The sequence below is a fragment of the Oncorhynchus nerka genome, linkage group LG24 (genome assembly GCF_034236695.1).
Source record: "Oncorhynchus nerka isolate Pitt River linkage group LG24, Oner_Uvic_2.0, whole genome shotgun sequence".
Lineage (NCBI taxonomy): Eukaryota > Metazoa > Chordata > Actinopteri > Salmoniformes > Salmonidae > Oncorhynchus > Oncorhynchus nerka.
Window position 1 is genome coordinate 64101453 of NC_088419.1, and position 19059 is coordinate 64120511.

The window sequence follows — 19059 nt, forward strand, 5'->3', positions numbered from 1 at the left end:
CAGCCAGAGCCCGGACTTGAACCCGATAGAACATCTCTGGAGAGACCTGAAAATAGCTGTGCAACAACGCTCACCATCCAACCTGATAGAGCTTGAGAGGATCTGCAGAGAAGAATGGGAGAAACTCCCCAAACACAGGTGTGCCAAGCTTGTAGTTTCATACCCAAGAATAATCTATGCTGTAATCACTGCCAAAGGTGCTTCAACAAAGTATTGAGTAAAGAGTCTGAATATTTATGTAAATATAATTTCAATTTTGCATTTTGTTTTAAATCAGCAAACATTTCTAAATAACTGTTTTTGCTTTGTCATTATGTATTTGTACATATCTACCTCAATTACCTCGTACCCCTGCACATCGCCTCGGTACTGGTGCCCGATGTATATAGCCAAATTATCGTTACTCATTCTGTATTTTTACTTGTGTTATTATTTTTCTATTATTTATCTTTTTTTCTTTCTGCATTGTTGGGAAGGGCCCATCAGTAAGCATTTCACTGTTAGTCTACACCTGTTGTTTACGAAGCATGTGACAAATTACATTTTATTTTACACATGCAGGCACACACGTCTGTATACACTCACAACAAAAGGTTAGCTCTTTATTGAGCCAGCAAAATAAATAAGTGGTGGACAATCTGTGACATTCTTTATGTATGCTGGATGGCTAAAGTCATTTTGGCTGTTGAAAGACTTTCCTTGTGTACTGGTGAAGAAAGTTCTATGAGAGCTGTGAATGTGTCACTGCACAAAAAAAGGTTATTCTTCTGGCTATATGTAACTGGCACTGATACAAAATGTCACATTGGCTGAGCGCTGAAGGTCAATGTGGCTGAGAGGTGAAAGGGAACACAGAATTTTAAAATATAGCTTCCACACCCAGCTGTACGATAGATCTCAGTTAACCCTGTTGTGGGTGATACAGTAACTACTGTAGCATAGCCAACTAGCACCTGCTAATATGTGGGGTGTATTTCCTGTGGAACATATGTGAGATGAGTATGGTTAGGATTGATATGGCCTGACCAGGGACAACTCTGGGCCCTAAAGTTGTCCCTGGTACAGTTGATGTGATGGACTTACAAAGGAGAAGTCTGGGGCGTTTTGGCAGAGCAGGCGAGGGAACACGGCTTGTCTCTGGACTCTCTCCTCCTCCTCAAACACGTTCCCGTACATGAAGCCATTCATCATGGTGGAGTGGGCATGAACATCAATGTAGAACTCCAGCCCTACCTAATGAATACATGACACACACATACACACACACACACACACACAAACAAACACACACACACAGAGAGAGAAAGGGGCACAGGGCAGGGGTGTCACAAACCTGCCGAATATACACCATTTACAAATTTCATAGCCATTGCCATTTCTATCAAAATGTAAAGATCTTGATTTGCCTAAGACTCCTTGGCTACGTATTTTTCAAATGCCCACGTCATGTATTCTACAAAAACATTGGGAACAACAACAACCAAGCTGTGTCACACAAATGCCTTGTTTGGCTGTGGAGGGCATCTTCCTAGTGAAAGATGACTCTCCGAGGTGGCAGAGCACCAGAGGAGAATCATAGAAGAGCTAGCAAACCTTCCACTGCGACAGTGTGAGAGAGAGGGAGGGAAGAATGATGATACTAGTCATATTTTATCCCCTGTAGAGCCCAGGGACAGAGCTGAGGAGAGGAGAGCCCAGGAGACTGGCTTGGTGGCCCCACACAGATGAGATGTGGAGACTTGCTGGGGAGAGCCTTCCAGATACAGCTGCACTACAATACAGTAGCCCACACACAATCAGGCTTTATTCAGACTATAAGTTACTGTAGCTACACTGCTTCCCACACAGCAGGCTGAGGAGCTGAGAGTTAAACTCTATGAGAACCAGCTGTCACACACACACGCACACACATACACTACATGACAAGAAGTATGGGGACACCTGCTCATCCAAAATCATGGGCATTAATATGGAGTTTGTCTCCCCTTTGCTGCTATAATAGCCTCCACTCTTCTGGCTTTCCACTAGATGTTGGAACATTGCTGCGGGGACTTGCTTCCATTCAGCCACAAGAGCATTAGTGAGGTTGGGCACTGATGTTGGGCGATTATGCCTGGCTTGCAGTCAGCGCTCCAATTCATCCCAAAGGTGTTCAATGGAGTTGAGGTCAGGACTCTGTGCAGGCCAGTCAAGTTCTTCCACACATATTTTGACAAACCATTTCTGTATGGACCTCACTTTGTGCACAGGGGCATTTCGGACCCATCCTAGGTTACAAGGTACACACACACACACACACACAGCTGATATGGCTGAACACATCTCCCTGGCATATTACATAATTTATGCAGCAGCATATAAAACATTTTTGGACCTTGTTGTGCGCGGCGGTCCGTCCTTGGCAAATTTTGACATCAAAGAAAAAGATGTACAATTCCGAGTTGTATGACCGTTCAAAACATATTTTCCCAGTGTGACTTCCCAGTTGCAATGCTTGTGGTTAGCCACTGTCACCGATTCCTTCCAAACAACTCATTGTTGAATTTGCGATTTTGCGATTTACAACTTGTGTAATGTTTATGTCCAATGGCCGATGACCACCGATACGTTTTATCTATATTTTCTCTTCATTATTTCTCTTCATATGACAAGGATTAAAAACAATTTGCCAGTAGACTTGATTCATAATGATGACTGCTAGCTAAGATTGTGAAAGTAAGATGTTGAAATGATCAGTCCAATCAAAACTACTGTACATATAATGACCTTGAGCCTTCTTGGAAGGGCACTTGTACTATCTCATAGGGCTGAAATTTTGGATGTCTACCATTTACTGAAGGACTGAAGCTTGGCGATTGCGCAAATCCCTATGACTGACAGAATACTGAGTTAATGCCCCACCTGCCCTGAACGACGGGTCGCCACTGTTTGACATACAGACTAGATCTGTGAGAGAAAATCTGGTACTGGTATCAAAAAAACGCGGGCGAAGTCCTGAAAGTGTGGTGAAAGAATTTCCGGCGATGCTGTCGATAAAATCCAACTCGAACGGGTACACCTTTTCAGACAGAAATATGCATCCCAAATTTGCATCCTTCAATGATAAAATAATGGTTAAAAGTCTGGGGAAAAGACCCAGTGGCATGAATGATATGATCCCGAAGGAAATTGCAGAACTGTGCAAAGTTCTATAACCACTCTTCAAGGAGAATAGATTAAAAGAGAAACGTGTAGCTCTTGTAGTCGATAAACTGTATATTGATAACCAAATGTTCAGAGACACCAAGACTACTCCATGGCTATTCTAAATATTACACATTTCCCATAGAGGATTAGAATAATGGAACACCCAATACTATGAATGATAGGGATTGTAATAACACAATATATATAAAAAATAAAATACAACAATTGATAAAGAAGTAAACTACACTATACCATTCAAGATAGAGAATGTTGTCAAATAATTCATATTCAACTTTCTAAGTATAGTATTTTATAAATAGATAAGACAGCATTAGAAGAAAGGTTAATTAGATAAATAATACATCTTAAAATAAACTTCCCTTTTTCAGGACCCTGTCTTTCAAAGAAAATTCGGAAAAAATACAAATAACTTCACAGATCTTCATTGTAAAGGGTTTTAACACTGTTTCCAATGCTTGTTCAATGAACCATAAACAATTAATGAACATGCACCTGTGGAACGATCGTTAAGACACTAACAGCTTACAGATGGTAGGCAATTAAGGTCACAGTTCTGAAAACTTAGGACACTAAAGAGGCCTTTCTACGGACTCTGAAATACACCAAAGAAAGATGCCCAGGGTCCCTGCTCATCTGAGTGAACGTGCCTTAGGCATGCTGCAAGAAGGCATGAGAACTGCATATGTGGCCAGGGCAATAAATTGCAATGTCCGTCCTGTGAGACGCCTAACACAGCACTACAGGGAGACAGGAAGGACAGCTGATCATCCTCGCAGTGGCAGACCACGTGTAACAACACCTGCACATGATCGGTACATCCGAACATCACACCTGCGGGACAGGTACAGTATGGCAACAACAACTGCCCGAGTTACACCAGGAACGTACAATCCCTCCATCAGTGCTCAGATTGTCCACAATAGGCTGAGCGAGGCTGGACTGAAGGCTTGTAGATTTGTTGTAAGGCAGGTCCTTACCAGACATCACCATCAACAACGTCGCCTATGGGCACAAACCCACCGTCACTGGACCAGACAGGACTGGCAGAAAGTGCTCTTCACTGATGAGTCACGGTTTTGTCTCACCAGGGGTGATGGTCGGATTCACGTTTCTTGTCGAAGGAATGAGCATTACTCCGAGGCCTGTACTCCAAATCGATCCCACTCCAGAGGTGGAGGGTCCATCATGGTGTGAGGCAGTGTGTCACAGCATCATCGGACTGAGCTTGCTGTCATTGCAGGCAATCTCAACGCTGGGCGATACAGGGAAGACATCCTCCTCGCTTATGTGGTACCCTTCCTGCAGGCTCATCCTGACATGACCCTCCAGCATGACAATGCCACCAGCCATACTGCTCGTTCTGTGCATGATTTCCTGCAAGACAGGAATGTCAGTGTTCTGCCATGGCCAGCGAAGAGCCTGGATCTCAATACCCTCAATACCAATACTCTCGACCCTGCCTCACACAGGAAGCAGCGCAGGTCCTAATCCAGGCACTTGTCATCTCCCGTCTGGATTACTGCAACTCGCTGTTGGCTGGGCTCCCTGCCTGTGCCATTAAACCCCTACAACTCATCCAGAACGCCGCAGCCCGTCTGGTGTTCAACCTTCCCAAGTTCTCTCACGTCACCCCGCTCCTCCGCTCTCTCCACTGGCTTCCAGTTGAAGCTCGCATCCGCTACAAGACCATGGTGCTTGCCTACGGAGCTGTGAGGGGAACGGCACCTCACTACCTCCAGGCTCTGATCAGGCCCTACACCCAAACAAGGGCACTGCGTTCATCCACCTCTGGCCTGCTCGCCTCCCTACCACTGAGGAAGTACAGTTCCCGCTCAGCCCAGTCAAAACTGTTCGCTGCTCTGGCCCCCCAATGGTGGAACAAACTCCCTCACGACGCCAGGACAGCGGAGTCAATCACCACCTTCCGGAGACACCTGAAACCCCACCTCTTTCAGGAATACCTAGGATAGGATAAAGTAATCCTTCTCACCCCCCTTAAAAGATTTAGATGCACTATTGTAAAGTGGCTGTTCCACTGGATGTCTTAAGGTGAACGCACCAATTTGTAAGTCGCTCTGGATAAGAGCGTCTGCTAAATGACTTAAATGTAATGTAAATGTAATACAATTGAGCACGTCTGGGACCTGTTGGATCGGAGGGTGAGGGCTAGGGCCATTCCCCCCAGAAATGTCTGGGAACTTGCAGGTGTATGGGAAGAGTGGGGTAACATCTCACAGCAAGAACTGGCAAATCTGGTGCAGTCCATGAGGAGGAGATGCACTGCAGTACTTAATGAAGCTGGTGGCCACACCAGATACTAACTGTTACTTTTGATTTTGACGCCCCCTTTGTTCAGGGACACATTATTCAATTTATGTTAGTCACATGTCTGTGAAACTTGTTCAGTTTATGTCTCAGTTGTTGAATCTTGTTATGTTCATACAAATATTTACACATGTTAAGTTTGCTGAAAATAAACGCAGTTGACAGTGAGAGGACGTTTCTTTTTTTGATGAGTTTAAAAGGAACTGGGACACAAAAGTTCTCAACACAGTAGGGATAAAAACACCGCAAATAGGACATACAGTGCATTCGGAAAGTATTCAGATGCCTTAACGTTTTACACATTTTGTTACATTAACAGCCTCGTTCCAAAAAGGATTAAATCATTTCCCCCCCTCATCAATCTACAAACAATAGCCCATAATGACAAAGCGAAAACAGGTTTTTAGAAATGTTTGCAAAATCATAAAAAATACAATAACAGAAATACCTTACTTACATAGCTATTCAGACCATTACTCAGTACTTTGTTGAAGCACCTTTGGCAACGATTACAGCCTCGATCGAGTCTTCTTGGGTATGACGCTACAAGCAAGTTTCTCCCATTCTTCTCTGCAGATCCTCTCAAGCTCTGTCATGTTGGATGGGGAGCGTCGCTGCACAGCTATTTTCAGATCTCTCCAGAGATGTTCTATCGGGTTCAAGTCTGTGCTCTGGGCCACAGAGACTTGTCCTGAAGCCACTCCTGCGTTGTCTTGGCTGTGTGCTTAGGGTCGTCGTCCTGTTGGAAGGTGAACCTTCACCTCACTCTGAGGTCCTCAATGCTCTGGAGCAGGTTTTCATCAAGGATCTCTCTGTACTTTGTGCCATTCATCTTTCCCTCAATCCTGTCTAGTCTCCCAGTCCCTGCCGCTGAAAAACATCCCCACAGCATGATGCCGCTGCCACCACCATGCTTCAACATGGGGATGGTGTCAGGTTTCCTCCAGATGTGACACTTGACATTCAGGCCAAAGAGTTCAATCTTGGTTCATCAGACCAAAGAATCTTGTTTCTCATGATCTGATAGTCCTTTAGGTGCCTTTTGGCAAACTCCAAGTGGGCTGCCATGTGCCTTTTACTGAGGAGTGGCTGCCGTCTGGCCACTCTACCATAACAGTCTGATTGGTGGAATGCTGCAGAGATGGTTGTCCTTCTGGAAGGCTCTCCCATCTCCATTGAAGAACTCTGGAGCTCTGTCAGTGACCATCGGGTTCTTAGTCACTTCTTATATAGACAGGTGTGTGCCTTTCCAAATCATGTCCAATCAATTGAATTTACCACAGGTGGACTCCAATCAAATTGTAGAAACATCTCAAGGATGATCAATGGAAACAGGATGCACCTGAGCTCAATTTCGAGTCTCATAGCAAAGGGTCTGAACACTTATGTAAATAAGGTATTTCTGTTTTAATCTTTAATACATTTAGCAAACATTTCTAAAAACCTGTTTTTGCATTGTCATTAGGGGTTATTGTGTATTATTAAAGCTGATCTACCCCCTAATAAACATTTTTACAAAAATAACACACTCCCTAAATCATTAATCCAAGCTTTATTTCAAAAGTTTGGCTTTAACAGTGCAATATGGTGATAGGCATTCTCTCTAGGGACAGTCTTCTGAAAATCTCTATCAGTTGACAAGGCTGCATAGCAGGGGTGACACAGTGGGGAATAACAGTTCAGTTACATTTTATCCAGTTGAGAATTGTAGAATAGGATTCAAAGCCAATCACATGCTACTGTGGCCAGTGTATAAAGCTCAGGCTTGCTCTTGCTCTCTCTCTAGCCCTGGACACAGCGAATCAGGTGTAATGGGCCCTCTCTCACTCTCATTCCCCTTGACCCCTCACTCTCCATCCCAGCTCAACACAGCCTCCTTCCCCTCCCTATCTCTCCTACTCTTGTTACACATTCCAGAGCGCACATCAGTTCCCGGGGGTCGTCAGGGAGTGGGGAGGGATGGAGAGGGAGAAGAGGAGGGTGGAGAGGGCGACGCGATGCTTGAAATTCTGCTCACAGCCAAAGCAATTTCCTGGCAAGCGCGGTGCTGTCAGCTGCTCTGATGGCTAGCTGTGAAATATTGTGGCTGGGAGTGGGCCGGCAGCAGGCTCTGGCAGCCTGATGGATGGAGCCCAAGCGGAAGAAGGGGAAACAACAACAAAAAAATAGAAAAAGAAAGCAAAACGCAGCCGCCATTAAGGCAGCTCCATCACGCAGTTGAAGGAGTTCCCAGGGTCTAATAGAGGCAGAAAGCCCTCTAATCGGCAGCGCTCGCCAAGCTAAAGGGGAGGAGGTAGTTGGGAACCACCCCTTGTTAAAGCACAGCTCGAATGATGGGGTACTGTATGTAATGGTGCAATTTGAGCTGGCGCAGAGGTCCTGCAACGATGGAGTTGGATTGGCTCACCCGCTTTATTTTCTTCTGTTAACAATGTAATTAAGAATCTAAATGAAATGGTCGCACAGCGTTGGGTCACTTAAATGCCCGTACTCAAGAAGTTTTCTCTGGAATGATATAAAAGATTCAATCTGGGAAGCCAAAGTGAATCTCCAACAGAATCTCTTAGTCTCCAAACAAAACGTCACTATGGTGATTCCCCCTAAAATGTCAAGGACAATGGAAGTAGAATGATACAGTGAAGTGCAATCCAGCCCACAATGTCAACTGAGAGCCAGCATAACAGCCTCCTAATGCGCTGTCAATCACAGGCAGACAGGACTGTGAGGCTGAAGCAGTGATTGATTGTTTCATTAACAACCCACCTTGACCTAGAGAATTGTTCATATGAAATTGTAATTAAGCAATTAGAGACAATTAAGAAATGTAGAGAATGAAAGTCAAAAGACAATCTGAGTGTAGAGGTATTACAAATGAAAGCTCTCAGAGAAAGATGCAGAGAACCGATTGTTCTGGCAGGAGCTCCCTACAACTCAATAGAAGGACTCGGGCTCAACTTCATCTGAACTGGTGTTGCTGCAGTTTAGTTTAAAGCGGAAGGTCAAATTAATTTTGTCCGACAAGTACTTATCTGCTGCATATTAATTAGTCTGGGCCTATAAGGGCCATAAACGGTGCGCTTATCTTAACACAGAAAAAATGCTGCTGATTTAAGCAGGATTACAGACTAGCTGATTCTCTCACAAAGCATTTAGCATTTGCTAACTTTTGCTCTCTGCTAACATTATTACCATATAGCTGAACATGCTAAAATGGCACTCCATCATCCAGGGCAAGAAGTGTTTATAAATGCAGAATAATTTACCGATTGTCTATACACAGCACTTATTTATATTTTGAATTCTGACACATGATCACTATAATATATCTACTCTGGATTGTTAATTGGACTCGTTCTGTAATTTCTTGGTTTCTTGTCTTGATACTTTTTGTTTTGTCTGCATTTGTATTGTATTTGTGAGACATACTACTGCACTGTCTGAGCTAGTTACATAAGCATTTCGCTGCACCTGCTATAACACCTGTAAATCTGTATACGTGACAAATAAATCTTGATTTAATTTGATAGAGTCTATAAGTATGCCTGTATAACTGGAGAGCAGAGAAATGAGTGATGCAGTGTGGTCGGAGCAGTGGGTGAGTCCAGATGTGCTGCAGAGAGAGAGCAGAGAAATGAGTGATGCAGTGTGGTCGGAGCGGTGGGTGAGTCCAGATGTGCTGCAGAGAAATGAGTGATGCAGTGTGGTCGGAGCGGTGGGTGAGTCCAGATGTGCTGCAGAGAGAGAGCAGAGAAATGAGTGATGCAGTGTGGTCGGAGCGGTGGGTGAGTCCAGATGTGCTGCAGAGAAATGAGTGATGCAGTGTGGTCGGAGCGGTGGGTGAGTCCAGATGTGCTGCAGAGAGAGAGCAGAGAAATGAGTGATGCAGTGTGGTCGGAGCGGTGGGTGAGTCCAGATGTGCTGCAGAGAGAGAGCAGAGAAATGAGTGATGCAGTGTGGTCGGAGCGGTGGGTGAGTCCAGATGTGCTGCAGAGAAATGAGTGATGCAGTGTGGTCGGAGCGGTGGGTGAGTCCAGATGTGCTGCAGAGAGAGAGCAGAGAAATGAGTGATGCAGTGTGGTCGGAGCGGTGGGTGAGTCCAGATGTGCTGCAGAGAGAGAGCAGAGAAATGAGTGATGCAGTGTGGTCGGAGCGGTGGGTGAGTCCAGATGTGCTGCAGAGAAATGAGTGATGCAGTGTGGTCGGAGCGGTGGGTGAGTCCAGATGTGCTGCAGAGAGAGAGCAGAGAAATGAGTGATGCAGTGTGGTCGGAGCGGTGGGTGAGTCCAGATGTGCTGCAGAGAGAGAGCAGAGAAATGAGTGATGCAGTGTGGTCGGAGCGGTGGGTGAGTCCAGATGTGCTGCAGAGAGAGAGCAGAGAAATGAGTGATGCAGTGTGGTCGGAGCGGTGGGTGAGTCCAGATGTGCTGCAGAGAGAGAGCAGAGAAATGAGTGATGCAGTGTGGTCGGAGCGGTGGGTGAGTCCAGATGTGCTGCAGAGAGAGAGCAGACGTGGTAGTGTTCAAGCCCGTAAGCCCCTCATTCTCTCTCTGCCACAGACTAATTGATGGACATATTTGGCCCTTTTTAACACAGAGGTGACATGTAATCAAGCTAAACGGGCACTCAGACAGCACTCTGTGCCTGTTAGCGCTTCATAAGCAGCTGCATCTGTCTGGAATAGTGCTGAGAGATTAGAGCTTTATGAGGTCGGTTCGGTTCGAGTATCAATAAATAATCACGGTTTTCGATTTTGGTTTCTATTCTTCTTCTTTTTTTTATACATGAAATGCATTATGAAATAATGATGTTACAATTATTTTTGAGATTTTTAATTGAAAATATTCCATTGTCTCTGTCAGGTGCACATTGGGTAGACATCAACAGAAAAATAGGAAATGACTATGAAATAATAAAATATTTCAGTTGTGTATATTACTTGGTTTTTATTTGATTACTTTATTATATAAAGTAATCATCTCATCTCTGCTCAAGCAGTAGCAGTCAACCAGCCACGCCATACTTTACTGTCTTTAGTCATCCTATTTAGCTTGCCTGCCTAAGTATGCTGCAGAGCTGTCTGACTAAAAAATTATTTTACTAGTTATTCAAAGTAGATAAGGTATAATTTCACAAACTGTCTCTGTCCTTCTCCTAGTTGTGTTGTGTACATTCCTCTCTCGTGCGGTCTATCCAGTCTGTGTGTATCTAACCTAACGTGAAGTGTATCCGTCCAGAGATCTGTATATAATGACAAGATGCTAATGTCTATGCCCTAACAATGAGAGTCGTTGTCACAAACACTGGAAGGCAAGGTGACAAGGTTAACTCCAAAATAAATCCATAGAAACGCATTGTGTTATTTTGGACAGATTTTGGCAAGAGTAAAACATCTTGTTTCGCCTCTTCCTCTCTGATCGTCTCTGAGCTGGAAAAAACTGGTGCAATGGATTATGGTCATTATAGTTAAATACCACTTTCTGCCCTGAACTAGGTTGAAAACTATAACTCCCTTCAGCCCAGCGTCCCACATAATTATTGACTTGATTTCTCCGATTTCTCTCGTGAATGAGATGATTTCTCTCTAGAGAAACAGCGCGTTGGGTACAAAGAATTCACTAAATGGAATTCAAGTAATTGAACCAACGTCAGTCAAAGAGCTGGGTCTGTTTGGTGGATCTATGCTCCCATTGTGTCACCAAAGCATCTTGAGTACAAACTGCACACACCAGAAAGACACCCCAAATGGGTTCCTCCGCGGTGTCATTTTCTTGTTTTTTTTTGCCTGTGAGAGCCAGACAGTTCTGCCTCAAACTGGAGGAGAAGTGGTTGAGGAATTGAAAAGGGGGAGTAATGATGGAGACAAATTGCCCGTAAATCTCAGAAATGGATAAGAAATGGGCCGATGACACCAGAGGACATCTCAACAGACAGACAGACAGAAAGAGACGTTTCCCCAAGCGCCCTGAATACAGCAGACAATGGCTCCCCACAGAAATAAAGGAAAAGAGAGAAAGTACAGCCAGGAGGAGGAGGGGGGATTTTCAAGGTGCAATATTCATCTAACCGGTATGACCGCACCTAATACATTTGTTTCAGATAGAAAATTAATTTTCTAATATTATAAAGGTCAGAAATGAACCATGGCAATACTGGCCCTTTTGTCATCCTTAACAAATTATCCAAAATGGCGCTGTCAGATTGCTGAGGATACGTTCACTATGATGAATGTTCTGAGTAATCATCCAATCAAAAATAAATCTTATTTTCCTTTGATAAATGGTCTGGAAAAGCATTGCTTTAGGTGGGAGATGAGTTCATTTGTTTCTTCACTCTTCCTTTTTTTAAAACAAACACCAAGGAGCTTGGGAACAGATTATGTTCCAATGTCCTAAAATTCAGATGGATTCAGCGCTATAATAAGGACATAAGGTGTTAGACTGCTTTGAGGTATTTTAAAAAGCAATTAAAATCTGTAATTAATGAAAATAAATCTTTGTCAATCAGGCTTAGATGGATTTTTAGAGATTATCAAAAAGGAGGGATCTTTCTCGAATGAAAGACAGATTCAATCACAGATTTTCAATGATAAAAAACTAAACGTGTATATTACTAAAAGGGATTAAATAAATGTTGTTGCAGTCTGACTGTCACTGAGCCCTTTCCTAAAGCTAGAGCAATGGCTTTGGTTTGACATTCTTCAAGAGTCAAATGGCCGTTGACAGCTTGAAATCCTCTGTGTCTGCAACCATCTGCCAGCTAGAGGGAAGCGGACAAATAAAGAGTAACATGCTAGCCCGGCACTGATCTCCTCCTGTTGTCCTCAGACCGTGACCTTGTAACCTCATTAGTGGATGTGCACAGTGTGAGACAGCAGTGGATGGAGGGCCAGGCCCCTGGCCATAGAGCTGGCACTGGGATTGGCATCTGGGAGCCCCAAATCTGAGTGCTGTGTCTGATGTGATTAGCTGGAGAGAGGCGGCCCAGGTCTCTCCTCTGACAGGGCCAGTCGGCCACAGCCAGGCCAGAGGATGGGATGGAGAGAGTGGGGCTGATGAGATGTGGGGACATGGCCCTGCTTGGGATTGCACTGTATGGGTGAATGTAGTGCTGAGGGTGCTGGGGGGTTCAGAGACTGTGAGGTGGTGGAGAGGTGGAGAGCTTAACAAGAGTTCTCCTTCCAGCCACTGGATCAGCCAGTGGAATCATAATTACACATGTGGGCAGGCAGACAGAGGTTCTCTCCCTCAGACCTTGGTTCTGCACTAACCTACACGTGCATGTTCTCTATGGGAGTTGGAGTGCATTAGAGTGGGACTGTGAGGGAAAACAATGTATGCGTGTGAGTATGACACTGAATGTGTGTGTGTGTGTGTGTGTGTGTGTGTGTGTGTGTGTGTGTGTGTGTGTGTGTGTGTGTGTGTGTGTGTGTGTGTGTGTGTGTGTGTGTGCGTGCGTGTGTGTGTGTGTGTGTGTGTGTGTGTATGTGTGTGTGTGTGTGTGTGTGTGTAAGAGAGTGAGAGAGCGAGAGTACCTATGTGTGGTGTGTGTTTGGATGTGAGTGTGTAGTTTGCAGAAGTGTGAGGGACATGAGTGGATCACTCTGCCGTGAAGGAGCCCATCGATCAGCATGTCAGCGCTGGGGGAAAAGGTTAAGCTGAGAGCCGTGCCCCTTTGCTCAGCAGAACACCCTGGTCTTATCAGGATTAGAAAGTGTAAGAAAGGGCAGACGATTCCCAGGACAGACTCTGACCTTCAGTAATCTAACAACCTGCGTTTCCACTTATAATTAACACGAAGGCAAAAAAACACAAGGGCCCGTTCCTCTAACAAAGAAAGTGCAAGCTGAATATATAGTACAGTACAGACACTGGCCCCTCAGTGCAATCTAATGTCACAGAGACCTACACTTTGCAGAGAGCTGCTGAGTATCAATCCTACAGCACACCTTTCTATAGTTCTCAACCACATGAGTGCATAACCTTCTGAACTAAGTCAACTGGAAACAGAGTTTAGATTCAGAACAGTGTTCAAACCTCAACTCAGGTGTTTTATATAGCTAGTATCTGTGGAATTTGAGCATATTCTTGACTCTGATACTGTGTTGCATGTTGTGTGCTGCAGGGTGAGGAATAGACAGCCCACACAGTAACTACAGTACGAAGTGTGTAATACAGGTGTTGGTCGCGGGCTGGAGATTGGGACTCACTGGGTCTTGACTGAGCTGGACGATGAGCTGCTTGACGGCGTGGAGGGTGGGGTGGGCCCAGGGGGATGGCTCCTGCCAGTGACGGTTAAGGTCAAAGCCCATCAGAGAACACCTGGGAATGAACACACACACACACGTGAGTTGAACATTTGCAGATACCTACAATTACTACTGATGCTGTGGCTGTATGTGTTTATATCTAATCAATTAAATCAACAATCAAACCTTCCCAAGAAACACAGATCTTGATTTTATATGAACAATCAATTAGCTTTAGCTTCCCTATCGGAGATCTAAGATCCAATGTATTTCACTAGAAAGTCATTCTACTGCAGTCAAAGAGCAGGTAAAGCCAGTACCTCTAGTCAGGGGTTGCAGGTTGCAGATGTTTTATTGAGCCTGTCTTAACATTTAGTGTAGTTGCCTGGTTTGGCTCCCTTACGAGTCAGAATATTCTAGAGAGAGCTAGAGCTTATACGATGCCACCTTTCCATCAAGTCAGTTAGTCAAATGTTTGCCCTGCTAGAGCTGCCCCGGTCAACTCTAAGTGCTGTTAAGGTGAAGTGGAAGCGTCTAGAAGCAACAACGGCTCAGCAGCGAAGTGGTAGGCCACACAAGCTCACAGAACTGGACCGCAGAGTGCTGAAGTGCGTAGTGCATAAAAATCGTCTGTCCTCGGTTGCAACACTCACTACCGAGTTCCAAACTGCCTCTGGAAGCAACGTCAGCGAAATAACTGTTCGTCGGGAGCTTCATGAAATGGGTTTCCATGGCCGAGCAGCCGCACACAAGCCTAAGATCACCATGCTCAAAGCCAAGCGTTGGTTGAAGTGGTGTAAAGCTCGCGGCCATTGGACTCTGGAGCAGTGGAAACGCGTTCTCTGGAGTGATGAATCACGCTTCACCATCTGGCAGTCCGACGGACGAATCTGGGTTTGGCAGATGCCAGGAAACGTTACCTGTCCAAATGCATAGTGCCAACTGTAAAGTTTGGTGGAGGAGGAATAATGGTCTGTTGCTGTTTATCATGGTTTGGGCTAGACCCCTTAGTTCCAGTGAAAGGAAATCTTTACGCTACAGCATACAATGACATTCTAGACGCTTCTGTGCTTCCAACTTTGTTGGAACAGTTTGGGGAAGGCCCTTTTCTCTTTCAGCATGACAATGCCCCTGTGCACAAAGCGAGGTCACTAAAGAAATGGTTTGCCGAGATCAGTGTGGAAGAACTTGACTGGCCTGCACAGAGTCCTGACCTCATCCCCATCGAACACCTTTGGGATGAATTGGAGCGCCGACTGCGAGCCAGGCCTAATCGCCCAACATCAGTGCCCGACCTCACTAAGGCTCTTTTGGTGGCTGAATGGAAGCAAGTCCCTGCAGCAATGTTCCAACATCTAGTGGAAAGCCTTCCCAGAAGAGTGGAGGCTATTATGACAGCAAAGGGGGGACTAACGCCATTGCAATGCCCGTGAATTTGGAATGAGATGTTCGATTAGCTGGTATCCACATACTTTTGGTCATGTCGTGTATATGTTTACTATACATCTTTATCTTATCTGACATGCCACAACTGAAGTTCCTTCTGGAAAAATAAAGTAACTCTCGTCTATTCCAGAGTGGCTGTGGAAGGAAGGTAGCTGGGCTATTGAGCTGCTGCTGCTCAGTATCCATGACGTTCATGGGGGCCTGTGTCTGCGTGTCAATGCCAATGTGCAAGCAGGCATGCCTGAAATACTAATCTGTGGTCAGCACTGATTGATTCTGATCCCTGCATGCATCTGTTCGATCGCCCTCCAGATGCAGTGTGCTGCTAAGCCCACAGAAAGGCCAATCAGGCCTCACTGGGAGGGGCAGAGAGAGACACTCTTATTCACTTCATATTAATATGGAGCTTATCACCATTCAGCCAGGCCGACCGCATCATTTTCCAGAGTTGATGAAAACAACCTTTAAGGGTCAACAATCAGCAACAAGATGTTTTTAACCCCTGTCATCATCAGAGCAGATGTGATGTACCATTGACAGACTGGGTGCAGCGCAGGGAAGCGACCACTAGATGGCAGCCACAAACACTTTTATTGGCAGCACCAGAGTCTCAGCACATTTGTATTCCTTATGTCCAACCCATTAAGTAAAAGGCAATTATGGAGAGGGAGGTGGAAATGATGCCCATGGAGCCTGTGCCTCAGTGCTAAACAGAGGCTGGAACGTATGGCCTCAGAAACAGCAGCACTACAACTAAACCCTGTGAAAACACACTCAGCAGAGTGTATGAGACACCGCAAGGCAAGAACAGGCAAGATGGCACAGGCAAGATGTGTCTTACACAAGAAATAGGTATAGAAAGGAATAAATATATGTAGATGAGTAAGGGGTGAGTGGATGTGGGTTTTATGTCTGTAACACAAATACTCTAACACATCCCCCACTGGTAAATGTGTGTGTGTCTGGCTTTACACACACGATTTGATTGACAACAAGCACTGGAGAATAAGAGGGGGAATTGACTACTGCAGCTATTACAATGATCTGAACTGTCAACAGAGGAGAAAAGAGATGGCAAAATCGGAAAGCCAGCAGGTCATATTCCAGAGACGGTGCGGTTGCCCATCCAGATATACCCACACATGGCCTTCATATCTGTAACAGCAGAATCTATCAATCCTCTGGTAGGAGACCTACACAGTGGGCATTATCAAACACATCATCTCTCCTTAGCTCTAGCAACGTGATGCAGCCTAGTCAGATATCTCTATCAGAATCCATCAAATGTACAACTTTTCAGAGGTAGACCTCAAGCAACATGATGGAAATTACTACAGCAGTAAATGTCATAAAACAACTGAACAGCTCTTTTAGTCCATGAAGAAACGGGTGATTTGATATATTGATAGTAGAGCTTACCTGTAGTTGCCTAAGTAGACCCCGTCAGGGTTGAGCATGGGTACAATCTTGAAGATGACATGGTCACGCAAGGTTTGGGCCACAGGGTGCTGGCTGACTAGGAAGTCAATCACTCCTAAACAATAAAACATGGAGATACACAAGAGAGACTGTCAGGGTTATTTCACTCTATAACTGGAAAGCATCATGCTCAAAGCTATTCTCTCTCACTCACACTCAGAAGCAAGCATGGACAACCACGCACACACACACACCCGCGCACACACTCCCAGTAAAATGGACTTTAAAGGAAAACTCAAGGCCCCAGTTAATTGAGTTTTGAGTAACAAAAAGAAAAGGACAAAAAGAGGGCATTATATAAATCTGAGGGGAAATCTGAGACATCCGTCCACAATCGATAGAAATGGAATGGAGCTGACAGTGGGATAAAAACAGACAGCGGACCTAATTAGCCCACAGGGCCTCAGCCACTGAGTGAGGGAGATAATGCTATCTGCCACAGATGAGACAGCGAGAGTGAGAGAGTTGGAAAGAGAGAGACAGGGAGAGATAGATACATACTGGCTACTGAAAGCCATCCACAGCCCTAGACTGAAGCAGGATAATTGACAGGTAAATAAGAAGCAAAGAGGGCCGCCAGCCAGCCTGTAGCCCTCCCTCCCCATCCCGCCCCACTCTGTCCTGCTCGTTACCATTAATGGAGGCATAACAAGCTCTCTAATTGAGTCAATGTGGCAGGCAGGAGGAGAGATGGAGCGTGGGACACAGGTACAGGCCACAGAGTGTGCCATCTAATTACTCAGACTTCCTGAGATTACTTCATGCACATCTGCGTGTCGGAGCTGGGGCTGGTCCTTTGTGGAGCTTAAAGTCACATTGAGCTACATGGGCTGTCTGCTCTCAGGGCTCTGGGTTGACCAAACACTACTCCACAGACTGGGAGCTTTTAACGGTTTCCTGTGCTGTATTGTCAATGGAAAAGTAAAGAAGATCCAAGGACAAGCTTTATCTTTAACTTAAACTATGATATTAGCTCAAACTGTAAAGACCAGGTAACCCCAGACTTCAACCCTAACCCTGACCCAAGCCTAACCCTTGTCCTCAAAACCCAAGCTACAAACAGGCTAGTATAATAGTCTTACATACACTCTTAGAAAAAAGGGTTCCAAAAGGATTCTTTGGCTGTCCCCATAGGATAACCCTTTTTGATTCCAGGTAGAACCACTTTTGGTTCCAGGTAGAACCCTTCAGGGTTCCATGTAGAATCATCTATTGAAAGGGTTCTACATGGAACCCTAAAAGGTTCTACCTAGAGCCAAAAATGGTTCTTCAGAGTTATCTTATGGGAACAGCCAAAGAACCCTTTTAGGTTCTAGATGACACCTTTTGTTCTAAGAAGTTAGTCTTGTGTCCATGCTTTATGTAAAACCTCTTCAACCGTCATCTCATTAACTGTAACTCACTCTTTCTTCACAGTTCAGATGTCCTTGATTTTGAGGAGAGAAACTCTCCAGGAGTTCAGTTACTTGTCGACAAAATAAGAGGCTCTTCAGGTGAGAGCTAATCTTAATAACAGCCTGACAAATGCCAGACATGTTAAGAGAGGTATGAGTGGAAGCCAAGGCTCTTTTTGAATAATCTGCTCCTTTGCCACTTTTTTCCCTGTAATTCTACGAGAACTTGATAAACTGCTGGTGAGATGCTCCACCTGGGCTGTGTGTCTGTGTGCACACATGAGTATTAGGGATGTGTATAGAGCACCAGGTTGGAGACAGAGACCTACCTTGGCAGATGAAGGATGCAGGCGACTCCCCAGGGTGTACACGGGCTGTGAGGACAACTAGCTTCTTCACCTTCTCTGGATTCTGTTGAGCTGGAGATGAAACACACACAGGTTAGATGCATGCATATTCGGCAGCACAGGAGCGCCCCGCTGTCAGAATGAATTGGTCACTAAACACACTTCACAAGTATGTGCTGTAAAGTAGCATTCAGCCAAGGGATAATCACCCAGAAAACAGGATAATGTGGATAAAACATTCAGTGACTACTACACACGGGTGTAATAAGGAACATACAGTATATATATATTTATCATTGTTAAAAAGGGACATTGTGGCCCATTGGAAATGATGTGACGTGTGTGCTCGTGAGGCTGCTCTAACCCATGTTGTGTAAGGACAGGCTCTTTGTAATGCAGCAAATTCAATTCCATGTGCAGTTTTCCCCACTAAAGATGCTACAATGACCTCCAGATCCATTTGGTGGTGGTATGTTTTCACAATCTACATGATGTTCATGATAGACTGCCCAGCTTAATGCACCATAAATCAAATCTGCCTGCTATTTTCTCTCTGTGAAAGGACCAGGCTGTATGGGAAATTAGGAAGAATTGCATTCAGGCTAATAAAATAGTT

The 19059-nt window shown here is 44.9% G+C and overlaps 1 protein-coding gene across 1 annotated transcript in view; it reads right to left on the reverse strand.

The window, feature by feature from the left end:
* The window catches only part of LOC115108423 (cytosolic carboxypeptidase 6-like), a 425052-nt gene that overhangs the window by 24563 nt on the left and 381430 nt on the right, over window positions 1–19059 (reverse strand). Inside the window, exons 7-10 of the mRNA XM_029632715.2 lie at window positions 18426–18515; window positions 16643–16757; window positions 13739–13850; window positions 1084–1233 (exon numbers count right to left, since the gene is read on the reverse strand). Coding sequence (XP_029488575.1) covers window positions 1084–1233; window positions 13739–13850; window positions 16643–16757; window positions 18426–18515 — 467 coding nt within the window. The remainder of the gene's footprint in view (window positions 1–1083; window positions 1234–13738; window positions 13851–16642; window positions 16758–18425; window positions 18516–19059) is intronic.